The sequence below is a fragment of the Nilaparvata lugens genome, chromosome 3 (assembly GCF_014356525.2).
Source record: "Nilaparvata lugens isolate BPH chromosome 3, ASM1435652v1, whole genome shotgun sequence".
Classification (NCBI taxonomy): Eukaryota; Metazoa; Arthropoda; class Insecta; order Hemiptera; family Delphacidae; genus Nilaparvata; species Nilaparvata lugens.
Genome location: NC_052506.1, coordinates 65,225,962 through 65,243,299, shown reverse-complemented (window position 1 = coordinate 65,243,299; position 17,338 = coordinate 65,225,962). Strand labels below are relative to the sequence as shown.

The following is a 17,338-nucleotide window of genomic DNA, read 5'->3' as shown; positions in this document are numbered from 1 at the left end:
CTCTAACAAATATGTTATCAGCACATGCGCATACTTCTCTATTCTAGAGGAGCATTTCTACAGCGAGCCTCGCGTCATCACAGAGTCAGACCTCATTACCTCTTCTGTTTTAAAGGTTATGTTTATGTTGTATGTTGTTAAGGTTGTTTCTTGTTAGAGGACTTAGTTTAGCTAATGGTAAATATTGTTAATTGCATATTCCGTCTATAGTTTTAAATAATTACAGCTTTTACCTATTTTTAACTAGAATTTCATCAACATATGATGGAAAATTCAGCCCTGGAAAATATATCGGAATTTTTGATTATCGATCATGAAAGAATAAAAAATTTGTTAAAGGACAAAGAGGGTTCACCAAAAAATGTTTTACAAGTTTTATCTGAATTAACCAACTACTTCAGGGATGTTGTTAATCGGCATAAATATATTGGACAAGTAATTGAATCAAAAAATAAAGTGATCGCGTTGAGAAAAATAGATCAAAGTGAAACAGTGCAAGAACTATTATCTGAACAGGTCAACATTGAAAAATCTACCAAACAGTTGCAAGAAAAAATGGATCTTATCAAGAATACACAATACGATATTTTCGCAAGAGCTACGGATGTTTCAGAGTTGGTATGTAATCTTGAAGATCAGGACAAAGTTAATATGCACAAAAAGTTGTGTGAGAGGCTTAACAATTTACAAAATAGAGTTGATTTTCTACAGAAAAATTTAGATGTGCTGAAAGTCAAACAAAACACTTCTGATGACCTAACTCAAACAAGTTCCAGAAATAAACAAATTTTTTTTAATGATGAACAACTAGATGCAATTTATACCAGTTGTGCATTTTTTGGAGAAAATATTAGTGTGTTGATGGACGATGTAAAAAGTGTTGAAAATGAACTAAAAGATTTATAGTGATAGACAAATCATACTCATATCCTCGTTTGAAACGTTTTCATCATTATGTCCTGCCACAACTGAATAATGTAATCAATCAACTTTAATAAACTTCATTATAATCCATGTTCATGTTTTAATTTATTATGTAAAAATAAACTTTTACTAGATCTAAAATACAGATGCATAAAAACACGCCTTCAATTCGTGAGCAATTTTTATTTATTATTCCAAATTAAATCTACATGCAAATGAAATCGTTATATCTTATGTGATACTTCTTACTTCTCAGTCATGACCAGAGATCTGGATTCTGGATTGCCAGTGTCTGGAAGTGGACCAGCCATGTTCCTTGTCATAGGACAACAGTAGTCATAGTTTTGGCATAGCCTATATAAGTTATGTCAGAAATAAACACTTATTCACGTTTTTTACCTAGTATATAATATTTGACTACAATTATTATTTAGAAAAATATAATTACTTTGTTTTAAGATGGCCTTGCTTGCATTAGCATTAGCCTACCCATTAATTTGTCGAAGTATAACTCCAAAGAGTGAAATGTCGACTCCATTCACCATTTCTTGATTTATGGCCTGAGGCTCCTTACTCCATCACGTACAGCATTGTACAAACTCGGTGCTAGCACCGTAAAACAATCCTTCTTGCTCAACCTGCAGAGTGAAGCGTCTAATTTCACGTTTCCTCTTGTTTTTATATGAGTGCTTATCAGCTTTTGTCAGCTAGGGAGTTATCTCTTGCTTAAAACAAGGAGAACAAGAAATAATATTGATTGAACATGATGAATATTACCAGCCTGATGAAGATGGGTCGACAGTGATCCAGGAAACCTGCTGAGTGTTTTTTTATGCAGGGGTAGTACTTCTTAACAGCCAGGTGCATGACCCCCCAACTAAAATCAATAATTCATATTGCTATGGAACATAGCAAGGTATACATCAATCAGATGCTTCCGAGGAATCTAAGGCCCCAGTCATATGAGCAGAAATATTACCCTGGAGAGAGTCAAGCAGACAATGGGCCCATTACTACTTCAGCTGAGACTGGTATCTTAAGGTGGGTTTTGGTTTGAGCGTAAATGCCTTCATTGACCATGACAGTTTGACCAGATTTCAATTTCACTGGAATAATCTGAAAGGCTCTGTTTAATTATGTTTTAAAGGTTATCACTTCTAAATGGCAATATGTTTATACAGAGTTGGGCAGGGAGATATGGATAATTTGAAATAATAATTACCGGTACACACTTATTTCAAACGAAACTCAGAATTTATTTTTTCAATGTGTACCTTGGATGTTGCCATTATAAAAATTGAAGAGGAAAAAATAAAACATTGATTATATAACAAAAATAACATTTGTTAAATGCTGTCCGTACACTTCTGTAGACGTGAGAAGTTGTCAAATCAAATTCTTTTATTGCTGTAACATTTTTTCAAAATGCATAACAAAGTCAAAACAGATAAGTTAAAACAATTATCACAGATTATGTATAACATATTATCTAACTGTTAATTTTTATTGTATGGACATTTTTCAACAAGGAAAGTTTTCATTCTATTCTTTAGACATTTAAAATTATCAGGTAAATTATTAAACAGTCTGATGCCATACTAAATAAAACCATTTAGTGTGTATGAATAATTACATTGATTCACTCTAAGAGCAGACGCATTCCTAGTAAAATGATTATGAACAGTATTATTCAAAGGAATAAAAGCCAAATTCTTCTTTATATACATTAAACACTCAAAAGCATAGATAGTAGCAGAGACAGTTGATATTTTCATTATTTGGAATAGAGGTTTACAATGTGTTCGACCATGGACATGAGCAATCACTCTTATTGCACGCTTCTGCAAAACAAACAGTCTCCTAACGTTAGTGTCATTCCCCCAGGCAACAATACCATAAGACAAATGGCTATGTATACATACCCATAATAAACAGTAATTAGTACAACTGGGTTAACAATAAATTTCAAACGGTTCAATAAAAATAAACCTTTAGATACTCTCTTAAATAATAAGTTTACATGAGTCTCCCACTTGAGTATATAAAGTGATGCCCGAAAATTTTGTATTGTCACTACTAGAAGTGAAGCCAAAATCCAACATTTGGGTTTTGTCCTTGTTAAGACAGAGTGAGCAGCAGAACAATCTTCAACAATTGAATTAACACAATTTTGAGAGTAATTTAACAAATCATTACATTTGATCTGAATAGCCAAGTCAACAGCAAACATGAATGACTTGACAAAATCATATTGCTTATGGCGGCTGGAAGATCATTAACATAAATGATAAAAAGAAGTGGCCCCAGTGTAGAACTTTGAGGGGCACCAAATCTCACTTCAGAAAATTTTGAGAAGCAGTTGTTATAAAAGACTGCCTGAAATCTATCATTTAAGTAAGAGGAAATCAGATTGACTGCATTATTATCAAAGCCATAAAACCTCAGTTTCTGCAATAAGATATCATGCTTTATGGTATCAAATGCCTTAGACATATCAAAGAAACTGCCCTTAACCCTATTCCTCTCATCAATAGAATACATGCAGTGCTTCAAATTCAGTGATAGCCATTCCAGTTCCTATAAAAGGTCTAAACCCATATTGACTATCACTGAAAAGATTATTTTTTTCCAAGTATTCAATCATTTGCACATACAAAATATTCTCAAAAATTTTGGAGAAAATAGGAATTATAGAAATGGGTCTGAAATTATTATAATTACAAGGAATTACCTTAGAGTATTTGAGGCATTTAGGAAATATCCCCTCATAAAACAATCATTAAATAAGCAACACAAAATTTCACAAATAAAAGGAGAAGCAAGTTTAACAATAAAAGAATTAAGAATAAAAACATCAAGACAGGAACTATTTTTTTAAAGATAAAATGGTGTTATGAACCTGTTCAACACTAGTATACTAGTATGGCGGAAAACAAAAGAACTATTAACAGCATCAGGTACAGAATTTTTAAGCTTATCAAGATAGTGTGCAGCTACACTGAAATGCGCAGGAGGAACACTCTGGACAATACGATTAACATTGTCTAAGAACAAATTTTGAAACACCATCTTGAAGGTAGAATTGGTCATAATATTAAAATCACCGCAAAGGATTACAGAAGCATTCGATTTATTCCTATTATTTAGCCTATCAAGCAAGTTAAATATAATTTCTATGAAATTATCAAAATTACTATCATCAGGTACTCTGTACACCTCGATACAGATGACATTAAGCTCAAAAATTTGAGCTGCTAAGATCTCGCAGACACGCTGCACTGACAGTTCAAATAATCAACTTCGAATCCAGTCAGATCATTTTTCAAAAATCTGTGGCGCACTCACACAACTTTCCTTGCCGTTATGAAAATTGATCACCTGACGCTAGTGTTACCGCGCATCTCAAGTCTACTATTCAAAGATTTGAGCCAGCTGGTGACAGGGCAATAACGCTGGAGACACACGAGGTCTGCTATCTCTTCATAGTGAATCATTTAATAAAATAAACAGTTTGCAATTGGATAATCACATTTTCTCGAATTTCGAGCTTATTTTTAATTTTAGGTGAAAATGTTACTGAACATTAATAATTGTAGAGATTCTCATGCTCAATCTATTCCACTGGAAATTTTTTGTTTAATTTGTATCTGAAGCCTGATAGCTGAGAATCTAAAATCAAACTTTGCATAGATGGGGCGGAGCTCCTGAAATTTTTACAGATATGGAACTTGTGGAAGTTGATAGAACTTATCGATGACTATTCCAGGTAGGCCTATAACTTTAATCAAAATCGTTGGAGCCGTTTTCGAGAAAATCGCGAAAAACCCTGTTTTTGACAACATTTTCGCCATTTTAGCCGCCATCTTGAATCGCATTTGATCGAAATTGTTCGTGTCGGATCCTTACATTGTAAAGACCTTACGTTCCAAATTTCAAGTCATTCCGTTTATTGGGAGATGAGAGATATCGTGTACACAGACGCACATACACTCATACACACACACACACACACACACACACACACATACAGACCAATAGGTACCCAAAAACCACTTTTTTGGACTCAGGGGACCTTGAAACGTATAGAAATTTAGAAATTGGGGTACCTTAATTTTTTTCGGAAAGCAATACTTTCCTTACCTATGGTAATAGGGCAAGGAAAGTAAAAATATAGCAGACCCACCTCTTTTACCATGAGCTCTACAATAAACGCTGACACAAGTCAGACTGTCCAAAAGACAAAAGACTGTGATCTCCCCAAGTTCAAGTGATCCCAGCCAATGTTCACAAATGCAAAGTATATCTTGATCAAGACTAGAGTTTAGATTAACATGTTCATCCAATATTTATCAAGCAACCCCTGAGTATTCCAATGAACTACCACCAAACTAGATTGAACATTAGAAGCAGAGCTATTCACATTATCAACTATGTATTTGCAATTTTTAGAGAAGCCTTTGAGTTCAAATGATCATTAACAACTTGCTTCCTTGTGAAATATTTTGCAACATATGTATTGGAGGGCCAGAATTCCGCCTTATAAACACGTTCAAACACACTAGCAGGAACCCCAACTTTAAAAGATGAGTATGAGCTTGGATGCTTAGATGATAGTTTTTCAACTACAGAATCACTTATATCCTGCTTGGTCAAAAACTCTTCAAGGTTCTCGCAAGATGTATCAGGAGTTAATCTAGAGACAAACAGAAACATTTTACGATCCATAACTATCAGATAGTCAATACCGGTCATGTTACCAGTAATAAATTTTGTACGGTATTCTTTTTAACATTTACATTACCCTGCAACTTGGAACTCACAGGCCATTGTCCTTTGTTTCCAGGAACTGGGTTTTTAGGTTTCCTATTTTTCCTACCAACTACTGAAGCCCAGCTGTTATCATTAGACTTACTAACATTGATTGTCGGAACAGGTAAGTTTGAGACACATACGGATGGAGAAGAAGATGATTGATTATTATCATTCACTGGATCAAGTCACTGTCACTATTGTTATTGTCCTGATCGGGTAACTATATTGTCTATACTCCTCTGAAGCATTGCACGTAGTTTTATGAAGCATTGCACATAGTGTAATTCATTCGAATTTCTAGTGTTATTGCTTCACACAGGGCTTCAAGGGTTCGTGGTTTGTCTATATATAAACGTGCTTTTAGGTAGCCCCATAAAACTAACTATACACTGTCAATGTCAATGTTGAGAAGACGACGTATCAACGTCAATACTGTATGATTTCAAGATGGGGCGACATGCCATACATCGAGAGCAGCTATGAAATTTCTAAGGCAGACCTTCCCTGGACGCCTCATTTCTTTGCATGAAGATGTGGAGTGGCCTTCTCGGTCACTGGACCTGTCACCTTGTGACCATTTTTTATGGGAGTACCTAAAACCACATGTATACACGAACAAACCACAAACCCTTGAAGCCCTGCGTGAAACAATAGCACAAGAAATTCGAGCGGTACCAAGTGCAATGCTTGACAACAATACTATGACATAAATAAATTATCAAATACCTTTGATGAAAAATATTACAGTGTAATGGACTAATACCATAATAGTTTAACTATGGTCATATGTCAATAATTTATATAAATGATAATAGCTATTTAATAACGAGTCATTATAGTCTAATATCAGCCTGAAAACTTCACAAAGTTAAAATAAATATTATAGGTATATCATAAGCTATATCATTTATTAAAATCAGATTACATCCCTTATCCCTTTAATAACGTATTATATTATAGGCTAGTACATAATCGGTGTCATTAGAAATATCTTATACACTTTGGGAATGAATTAACCTAAAAAAATAAAGCACTTATTCATGTTTTTTCAACTTAGTCAAACATTTAAAAATATATCATTTTACAAGTTTGAGGTGAAGGGCGACTCAGCTCTTCCACTTTTGACTTTCTATCTGACCATTTTCATGCGGTCTACTGTAGATGATGGCATAGCAGCATTATAATATAATAATCATATGTATATACAGAGTTGGGCAGGGAGTAATGGATAATTTGAAATAACAGTTACACACTTATTTTTAAACGGAACTCAAATTTTTTTGTGTATCCCTTGGATGTTGCCATCATAAAAATTAAAACATTGATTATGTACGAAAAATAGCATCTGTTAAATGCTGTCTATTTTTGTCCATACACTCTTGTAGACGTTGTGAGAAGTTGTCCGTACTCCTCTGAATCATTGCATGTGGTACTGCTCGAATTACTTGTGTTATTGTTTCACTCAGAGCTTCAAGGGTTTGTGGTTTGCTTATGTATGCACGTGCTTTTAGGTGACCCCAGAAAAAATGGTTACAAGGTGACAGGTCTGGTGACCGAGGAGGCCACTCCACATCTCCACGTAACGAAATGAGACGTCCACGGAAGGTCTGTCTTAGAAATTCCATAGCTACTCTCGATGTATGGCATATCACCCCATCTTGTTGAAACCATACAGTATAGACGTTGATACGTCGTCTTTTCAATTGTGGCAGAAAAACTCCACGCAGCATCATCGTTAGGTAACTGTATAATTGACTGTGACGGTTCAACCGTTTTCTCGAAATAAAATAAGGACTAATAATTTATTGGAGCTACCTAAAAGCACTTGCATACATAAACAAACCACAAACCTTCGAAGCCCTGAGTTGAACAATAACTCAAGAAATTCAAGCGGTACCACGTGTAATTATTCAGAGTAGTACGGACGGACAATTTCTCACAACGTCTACAGGGTCGTGTATCTACAAAAACGGTCACCATTCAACAGACGTTATTCTTCCAACATAATCAATGTTTTAATTTTTCCCTTTTAATTTTTATAATGGCAAAATCCAAGGTACACACTAGAAGAATGAATTTCAAGTTTCGTTTCAAAATAAGTGTGTATTTCTGTTATTTCAAAATAACTGTTATTTCAAATCATCCATACCTCTCTACCCAACCCTTTATAATGTGTATTATGATTGGTTCATATGTATAGTGATCTAAATATTGTTCAGACCACTGAACTTATAATTAAATATTTTGTCATAGATGGTCTGAATAAACAAGTTTTTTCTCTGTTTAACCAGATATTTCATATCCAATTCCATAATCAGCGCCAAAGTAATGACTTATCAACTTCCAAAAATAACATAAGTATATATTTTTTGTCAAATTAGAAGAAAATAGTCAACACTTGAGCGTATTTTTCTCAGATCAGATTAGGTAAAAAGAGTCCGTGTAGGGAGTACTTAGCATAGCATCAGCTATCTGAAGTATGTGCTGCACTGATTTAATCCTACGCCTGTATATGACTGATTTGATTGGGGCTTGACGGACATAATACTGTGTGAAACGGCTTTTGCCTCAAGGTGTCTCATGGCATTTGTATTAGTTTATAAGTTGGTTGTCTTCCCATGCAACGCTTCACTTTTTTGTTATTTACAGCAACATACAACAGAAATTTAAAGTGAATAGAGACCCCCTGGGTTGAAGAACTCGCTCATTAACTGTTGCATTGATCTCTGAGATCCGCAACTTGTAATTATATACAGAGTTGGTGAGAATTACTAGTATTAATATGTTGGAAACAGCTAAATATATATTTTTACAAGTATGATATTACAGTGGTAGGTTCCATGGGAATCCTATTCCAATTAAAAAAAAAACTTTGTCGCTTCAAAAATTTTGTCCGCCATCGTGGATCCAACTTCATTTCGAACCCACATATAAATATCTCAAATCGTTTCAATGATCTCAACATTTAAATATACTAATAGATGACACAAAAATGAAATAATAAATGAGTATGTACATTGGATAAGTGTTATAATAGTAGGCCTATGACTAATAGTAGCTTCTACTAAAAAATTTAACACTTTGAACAAAATCATTTTTTTATAGCAACTGCTATCACAAGTATCATTATTAATAAATTATGTTACAGACAGGCAGACACATGTTGACAGAAGCAAGTTAATATCCTACACTATTAAATGAGCAATTTCTGTTTAGATGTTTATATATCTGTATGTGACCGAATCTTGAAAACGGCTCTAACGATTCTTACGGCCGCAAACAAATAATTGGCTTACAAATAATTGTACGACTGAAAAAATGAATAAATAAATATAAACTAAAAATTTAATCTTTCGTTAAAAATTTTCTATGCTTTTACAGTCCAGAGCGGAGCTCGTTCCCCCGATATTAGAACGTATAAATTAATGTTGTGTATTATTCAGATAAAATCTGAATAATAAAGTCTGCGTGACAACTGCCAAATAATAGAATCAGCTTCTTTAAATGAATGGAAAATTCACAGAAATAGCATACAAATAATTCCAGCTGACTGAAAAATAATGATAAATCAAAACAATGTTTTTTTCTTATGCACTTTCAATGTTATTTTATATTATCCTGAGAAAGGACGAAGGAGTGGTCAATTTTGTTGTCCAACGAAATTGACCTGTGAAAAGGTTCGAAGAATTCGAGTTCTAAATTTGAAGCTGATTGATCAATTCTCTCTAAAGTTCTGGTCGAACATACAGACAGAAAACGACTTTGGGCTCTAGTAAGTCAAAAGTTACTTCGCTAACGCTTGTTCAATCAATAAGAATAATAAGTTGAATATTTTTGATATTACAGTCGATCATAGTCTACAAAAAGCAGCATGACAATGCAACTTAAAAAAGGAAGGCAGTGAGGCGCTTTGAGGCAAGACGTGTCGCATTCAGTGTGCGGCCGGTCTCAAGCAAATAAGCTGAATCATGAGCGTTACCTAATTATTTTTCAAAGACTAAAGCAGGGAACCCACTATGCCGTCACCGTCCGTCACCGTAGCGTACCGGCAACATTGCTTTGCATTGTTTTAAACGAACGGCAACCCACTATACCCGTCCGTCACCGGCCACGACCGTGTCCGTCAGTCACCGTCGGCCACCATTGCTGTTTGGGGCATTCTTGCCGGATAGCCGGTCCGTTTTTTTATCATTCTTCCAGTCGACATTCAACTATAGTGGGGTCCACGTTATAATGTCAGTATTTGATCAACATTGGACTTGCTATCCTTGTCTATCATTTGACAAAGCAGATAGCGCTATACTTTTCTAGCTCCGCAAAGCTACCAGATCGTTATTTAACAATGTAGAAATATAATCTGGCAAGGCAGAGAATCAGCAACGCTGTTCTCCTATCCTTTCCCACTGCCATTATAACGTGGACTTCACTATATCAGTGAAGTCACATCGCCAGGGAATTTTGTTGTAGTGCGCCTTTGTTCTGTGAGCGATGAGTACGGACGAAATGTTGATAGAGGCTATTAGGGAGTATCCCTTCCTGTATAATACTAGTGATAATAATAGTTATCACGACAATAGGAAGAAAGATAATGCTTGGCAGGAAATCTCAGAAGAGTTTGATACCATGTCAGGTAAGTTATTGACAAATATTATTCTGTAAGCGAAATTATGAAATCGAAGTTTTGGCCGTTTGACAAATCACACGATGATGGGAAAGGGTTCAAATTAAAGGTCTTGATCCCAGGGACTCGGGAAAAGTTAGCAGTTGTCTTAAAAATCAGCACATGCTGCGGCTATTACTCGCAATTCCTCGTCTGATGAACTCTCCATCGCAACTGATGCATTTCTTCTGGTTAGCTCCGGTTTCTGACGGAGCTAACCAGACGGGCAAGTGGGTTATCGCCGGAAAAATGACGGTGAAGGCGGCGACTGACGATGACGGTCAGTGCTGGACGGTGCCTGATTGTGACGGCATAGTGGGTTCCCTGCTTAATGAACATAGCTGATCCTAGCTGATGTTATAGTGAGTGTACAAATTAATAGAAATTGGTGGTGTAATAATTCAACAATAATAGATTATATTCCACATTGCTATATTTATATACATACAAAGGTGGATTGATAAATTATAATTGAAATAAAATGATTAATGGAGAACAAATGAATAAAATCCAGAATCCACATTGGTGAATCCTTAAAAAGTATTATAATTTGAATATTTGAAACTTGTTTACTAAGATTGAAGAGTAAAGTTTGACAAGTAAAATTCTACAGATTTATCGTTACAAATTAAAAGTCATATTATAAAAAGTCAATCTCCTGAATAACATTGAAAATAAATGATGATAATTTGAATTTCGCCTTTCATAATTTATATAATATGCAAAATTGCATCATAATTATTTATTTTATATCATTATATACTGTACCAACATTAAATTTAAAATGTAAGTTATGTGAACATCACCAGTTTAGGTTTGACATCAGTACGGTAAGCAAAAATGTAAAATATCCCGATCAAAGAATGAACTATACATCCTAAACAAAACAATTATTGAATGCACTAATTTGTGATGTTGATAGATAATATTTTGGCGAAAAATTATAATTTATTATGATTTGCATAGAAGTACACCCGATAAAAAACCCACATGCAAGATACCATAGAAAGAGGATCTATTTGAAAAATTGAATCGATGATAATGTTGAAAGATTAAACTGTGAAAATAATTAGCACAATCGGCAATTACTGAATCTCCAATTATTTGTACGTTGTTTTTTAAAACCTAATATAACTATTTAACCATATTTTGTGGGATTCATCATCATCCCACTCATCGACAAAAATTTTTGATCTCTTGTGGGTATCCATCACCATTGCCCTCATAAAACAACATGACTTGTTACCTAAACGTTATCTCAACAAAATATGTCGATAAGTTATATTTACAATATTATATGCGTATGCGATATAGCATTGCAGACGATATTGTGCTGGTAGCATCTCATGAATGGACTCTGAAAAAATGATAGAAGGCTTAAAGAGGTATTGCGAACTGTGGGGTCTACAGGTGAACTTAAAAAGTCAAAGATAATGATTATTAGGAATGGTGAAAAAATAAGACAGTCTGAAAATTGGAATTTCAATGGCGAAGAGATTGAGGTACTCGGTCACTACAAGTACTTGGGAATGGTATTCACTCCAAGACTTTCGTGGACTAAACATCTGAAGGAGAATGCTGATATGGCACTGGCAGTTTTGAATTCATGTGTCATGATTATTCTCAATGACAAATTTGGATTTGCTGCAAAAATATTCCAACCCTCCCAAATGTCAACAAATGGATTATTGGTAAATTAGCCAGCGAAAAATTGAATTCCAAGATTTAAAAGTAGGTAATGCAACACTACTGAATTAAAAAAGTGAACTTATAATTTTTGAGATATAGCCTATATTTATCTTAAAATTGAATAATACTGATTGAAAGTGGGATGGAAGCATGATTTATTATGTTAATAATAATCGATAATAACTGAATGCTAAAATATTGTAATATCAGTCATACTCTATGATTCTCATCAGTAGTGAATATTGCATGAAAAGTTCAAGTCTAAAGAAATAACCGATTACCATAACTGATAACTGTATTATTCTGCTTACTTAACAGTAAAATCTATAATAAAGATCTAACTCATGTGCAATGGTAACATACAGATATCAATTATCACAAACATTATTATATGTTTTTGAAAAACAAATATGAATAGGTATACTTTAAATCAATACTTGGATCTAATTTTGTTCCATTGGTGATTCGCTTTGCTGCATTGCGTTTATCTGTTGTCGAATCTCCTTGCTTGACTGAAGAAGGGTTAGAAGTTGGGTTTGAATATCAGTATTCTTCTGTTCCATCATATCAAGAGCAGAATGGAGTTGATCCAACTGGTTGTTCAAGGCATCAAGTTCTGCAAAAATGTGAGAAGTACTTTCAGATTGCTTGAACGGGTCATTCACTATCCAATTTCTTATTCAACAATGTTGGAGCGGTAGTAAGACTACTAGTCGGATCTTTCACCACTCAGCTCCGGCTGGTTAGTCCCAAGGATAGTATATAGTAATACTATCCTTGGTTTAGTTCAACATCCCCACGTTCCAAATTGAACGTAACTAGGCGGCTGATCTTGCGTCTTCGGACCGATGTCAAATAGATGGACCTCAAGTTGGACAACATATCCTATTAAGCGAGCAATTTCTGTATTTATATATCTGGTTATTTTTATATCTGGTTATTTATGTTTTACGGATCTCGAAAACGGCTCTAACGATTTTCACGAAATTTGGAGCATAGTAGGTTTATGATATAAAGATTCGATTGCACTAGGTTTCATTCTTTGGAAAACTTTCTGAACGACATTAAAAGGTTAATTCATCCTTGGAAAACAGATGATAATTTCGTCGTCTCTCAATAACAGAAGATGCGTGTGCCTGTGTGGGAGAGAGACAGAATTATTTCCAGCTGTGTAATCATAATCAATCAGCGAGAAATTTTATCTAGCTAGACAATTTAATCGATTTGATCAACATAATCTGATTTGTTGACATGACATGATAATCCTCCTAAACTAGAGTATATCATAATTTTCAAAGTTGATCATTATTTGACAATTTCAAGTGATTAGTGAGTGTTATTTTGTTATTCAATTTTGTTTGTATATAATATAAATTTCTAAATTATAAATTTTTTGTTTGCAAATATGTTTGAACAGAAAATTGAACCTGAATTCAAGTTGTTGGAACATAACCTACTTTCTGGACTATTTATAGTGTATAAATCAAAATTCGGGAAAGAAACAGTTTTGGGCTGTGCCTGTTAGTACTTCCCCAATCATTTTAAAGAATTGTGTTCGGTTTATCAAAAGTCAATAAATAAATAACGAGCAAAGATCGGTGCCCCGATATTCAGATAGTGGATGGAGGTACATTGTCACTGGTGCGGCTGGAACGATAAGATAATCATTAAACAATAGTATTTGGACAATAATCGTAGAGTGCCTGCTGTGCATTGTATTCAGTGGCGTTGATTTCACTGATACGGCTATTGTCATAGAGTTGTTGACTACAATCGTATGGGTCAGCTTCTGGAGCAGTCATAATCGGAGCCATTATTATATGATTTTTGATTGAGATTCATCGCATCTCCTGAGATTGGATATGGAATATAGTTTGAAGACTTCGTGTAGAGATCCTCATTGATTAAACTAGACATAAACTAAAACTGAAGTTGACAAATCGACCGAATTTGACTTATGATGCATGATTTTGAACCGCCTTGACAAGCCGAGAAGAATGAAGTGTATTATGATGGAATCAGAGCATTGTGTCAAAAGTTATGAGTGTTTGAAATTTTGATCATTGAGGTGTCCTTATGTGAGCCTCTCCACTAGGAAAATACTGAAATGAAGTGCATCTAACAGGTGATTCTCATAGAACATAATCTCATGAACTTATATCATCATGCGAAATATCACTGTGAGGACAATTTAGTTGGTGATGATGGTTGAAGCTAGAAATCAGGTGTTTTTCACAATACAAGGGGAATTGCTGTCAGGTTTTCCTGGAAATCTATATGATTGCTCTATCTGATCTTGGATTGTAGAACACAGAAATACGCCCAGAGTGATTTTGGATTATACATCTAAATGGTAACAATTGCAAGATGTTGTTGATCGAAAACTAAAATTCAACAAAAGTTGATTTTTTCTTCAAATTTCACTCATTTTTGAAAAATCATAACTCAGTATGCACTCAGTAACCACTGCACCAATCATCGCCGACCATATCGGTTGCCCACCAATAATTTGTTCAATGACTATCTATCCAGCCGCACAAGTGACAATGTACCTTTAGTCCCACATCCCCACTCACGTTTCAACTCGACTTTGCATCTGACATTGGGAAGGTGGATGAGTAGACCTTCAGTTTACCCAACTCGTCCGGCAGAATTTCACCCAACATCGACACTTCGACCCCATTCACGGTCCAATGTTGAATCATTAAATATAGGACCTACAGTTGGACAAGAAATCGGATAGTGAAATACCGCTTTAGATTTATCAAAAATTCTTAACATTTCGATGCAGAGAGATTATTCTACTTGATACGCCAGAGACACTAAAGGCGACCAGCATGGCAAAGCGATTCCAACAGGTATTGTATTTCAATAAAATAAAAGTTGAATGCCCACTCAGTATGGTGGGGAATAACCGAGGCTCAGCTAAGGTCTAAACATTTTTTGTAGAGAGGGGTTTGGAAGTTCGCCACCGATAAGCCCAAAATTAGCTCATTTCAGCATTTTTTTTTTTTTTTTTAGTTGACTCAGTCAAATGGTTTTTGAAACGAACCTGGAAGTGCGTTTTGACTATTTTTTTAAGATGAAGCAAGTTGAAATAGATAATGCACACTGGCGAGCGAAGCATTTTGAATTAACAAAATAGTTCTTAATTATGAAAATGTATTTTTTAATCGTTGAAAAATATATTTTCTTGACAAATTAAATATAGTTGATTATTTCAAACAAGGATGAATAGTTAATATTAGGCCTATATCTAATATACCAGTATCAGCTATCTTCTAGCAGGCAGTGGATCAGCAACGCTGTTCTTCTTTCTTTCTCCACTGCCATTTGCCATAATAAGGCAGGCCACTAACTAATGATAGAACGTGCATGTTCATCATGCACATACACAGATCAGCGAGGGGCTTCTAACATAAAATAGACAACCAATAACAATACATAAACCACTGGAAAATTAAAAATATACAACCTCAATAGAGCAGCAAAGAAAAAATACAAATACAAAAAACTAACTTCAAAATGCATACAATTTTCATCATCAGCGACAGGCTTCTAACATGAATTAAACAACCAATAATAATAGATAAATTACAACACTGGAAAATTACAAATTATAATGATAGAAAAATAATTTATAGTCAATTAGAACACCGAAGAAAAACTAAACACACAGAGTCTGATAGTACAAAAATCTAACCTCAAAATATTTTGCTCAAAGTGTTTCGCTCTGATGAAAGAACACTGTATGACGACCATGTATCATGTATGTTCATTATGCATGTTCTACAGTTAGTGGCCAGCCTAACATACAGGATACAGTGCAGCTACAGTAGTTGCTTAGAAAATTTGACTTTTACTCATCTAATTTTTTGTTACATAAACCAAGTAAAGTATTATTGAACCCTGAAGAATAAGAAAGCTTTTACATGGTAAAGTTTGTAATTATAAGTACCTATGTGGCCTAAGCAACTATGGTAGCAGCACTGTATCATGTAAGTTAGGCTGGCCACTAACTGTAGAACATGCATAATGAACATACATAAAATAATAATGTGTGTTAAATGTGTGTACAAAAATAAGTTATGTGATATTTTACAAAAAAGCGGGTCAAATTGGCAAGACCCGTGTAATATTTTGACTACATTTCAAGTCATATTATGTTTTTTTATCATGATAATACACAATAGCTGTGATCAAATGAGGTGAATAACAATAGAATGCATAAATTAATATGGAACATATGGCTAGAATTATTGAGAATATCAGGTTGGCTATAATTGTAGAACTCAATATAATTTCTACCTGATAACATAACAAGTTATGTAGAAGTTTTATACTAATGTACTATACCTTCAGATATCTCCTCATTATCTTCAGCTTCGGGATTATTTTCATTTGCGTTATTCATGTTGCTTTTGTTATTAGATCTGATTTTATCCTCAACCATAATAAACAGGAAGTTAATGGAATGTTTTAATAGAAAATATTAAACTTCAATGTACACTAAGAAAATAAATAATAATTTATTAGTCTACGCAGTCTACGGATTTGCTGTTTTGTCTTCAATGGTTATCTTCAGGGATACTTTTGAGTCAGTGACTCGAGTGACCCAGAGCCGAACAAAATGGCGGCTGACCCGGGGCAGACTAGTGATCCCATGGAACGACAACCAGACATCGACCGGTCGATGCTGTTTGGCGCGTACTTTTGAATATTCGGATGGCGCGAATATTTGAATAAAACACACACACACACACACTGGTGTGACACTAAAAGTAAGTTGTTTTGCAAAACAAACATGACTCATGCTGTAATAAATGAGTTTATTTTAGGAGAATTGGATAAGGAACAGAATAACAATAATAGCCTAATAATTATTATGATGCACCAAACATTGTAGGGCCAGTTGCTGCGGTTGTTGTGGAGGAATTGGGAAATCCTAAGGGTTTTCAATGAATTATTCCAACAGGAATGTAATAATACGAGACCTCACAACTTGGGTTTTTTGAAATTATAATATCACTTTATAATATGAGTGAGTTTAAAAGCCATTTTAGAATGTCTTAGCAAACCATGCAGATAAAAGATTCCATACTATTATCATCAGAATCTTTCCACTGAAATTTTGTAAACATGGTTAATGTAGCATTATTCTATTCAGGTCACCTACTGAGAACATACCAAGTGGGTCGCGGTGTAAATTTTGGATTCTTGTTTAATAATCATTATTATATTATAGGACTATAT

The 17,338-nt window shown here is 34.4% G+C and overlaps 1 protein-coding gene across 1 annotated transcript; it reads right to left on the bottom strand.

Moving 5' to 3' along the window:
- Positions 1-10,807: 10,807 nt before the first annotated feature.
- On the bottom strand, positions 10,808-16,659 carry LOC120350537 (UPF0184 protein AAEL002161-like). The gene is made up of 2 exons (XM_039424330.1): positions 16,442-16,659; positions 10,808-12,701 (listed from the first exon to the last, which is right to left on the bottom strand). The coding sequence occupies exons 1-2, from the start codon at positions 16,536-16,538 to the stop codon at positions 12,529-12,531; spliced, it is 270 nt and encodes an 89-aa protein (XP_039280264.1). The 5' UTR covers positions 16,539-16,659; the 3' UTR covers positions 10,808-12,528.
- Between the last annotated feature and the right edge of the window lie 679 nt (positions 16,660-17,338).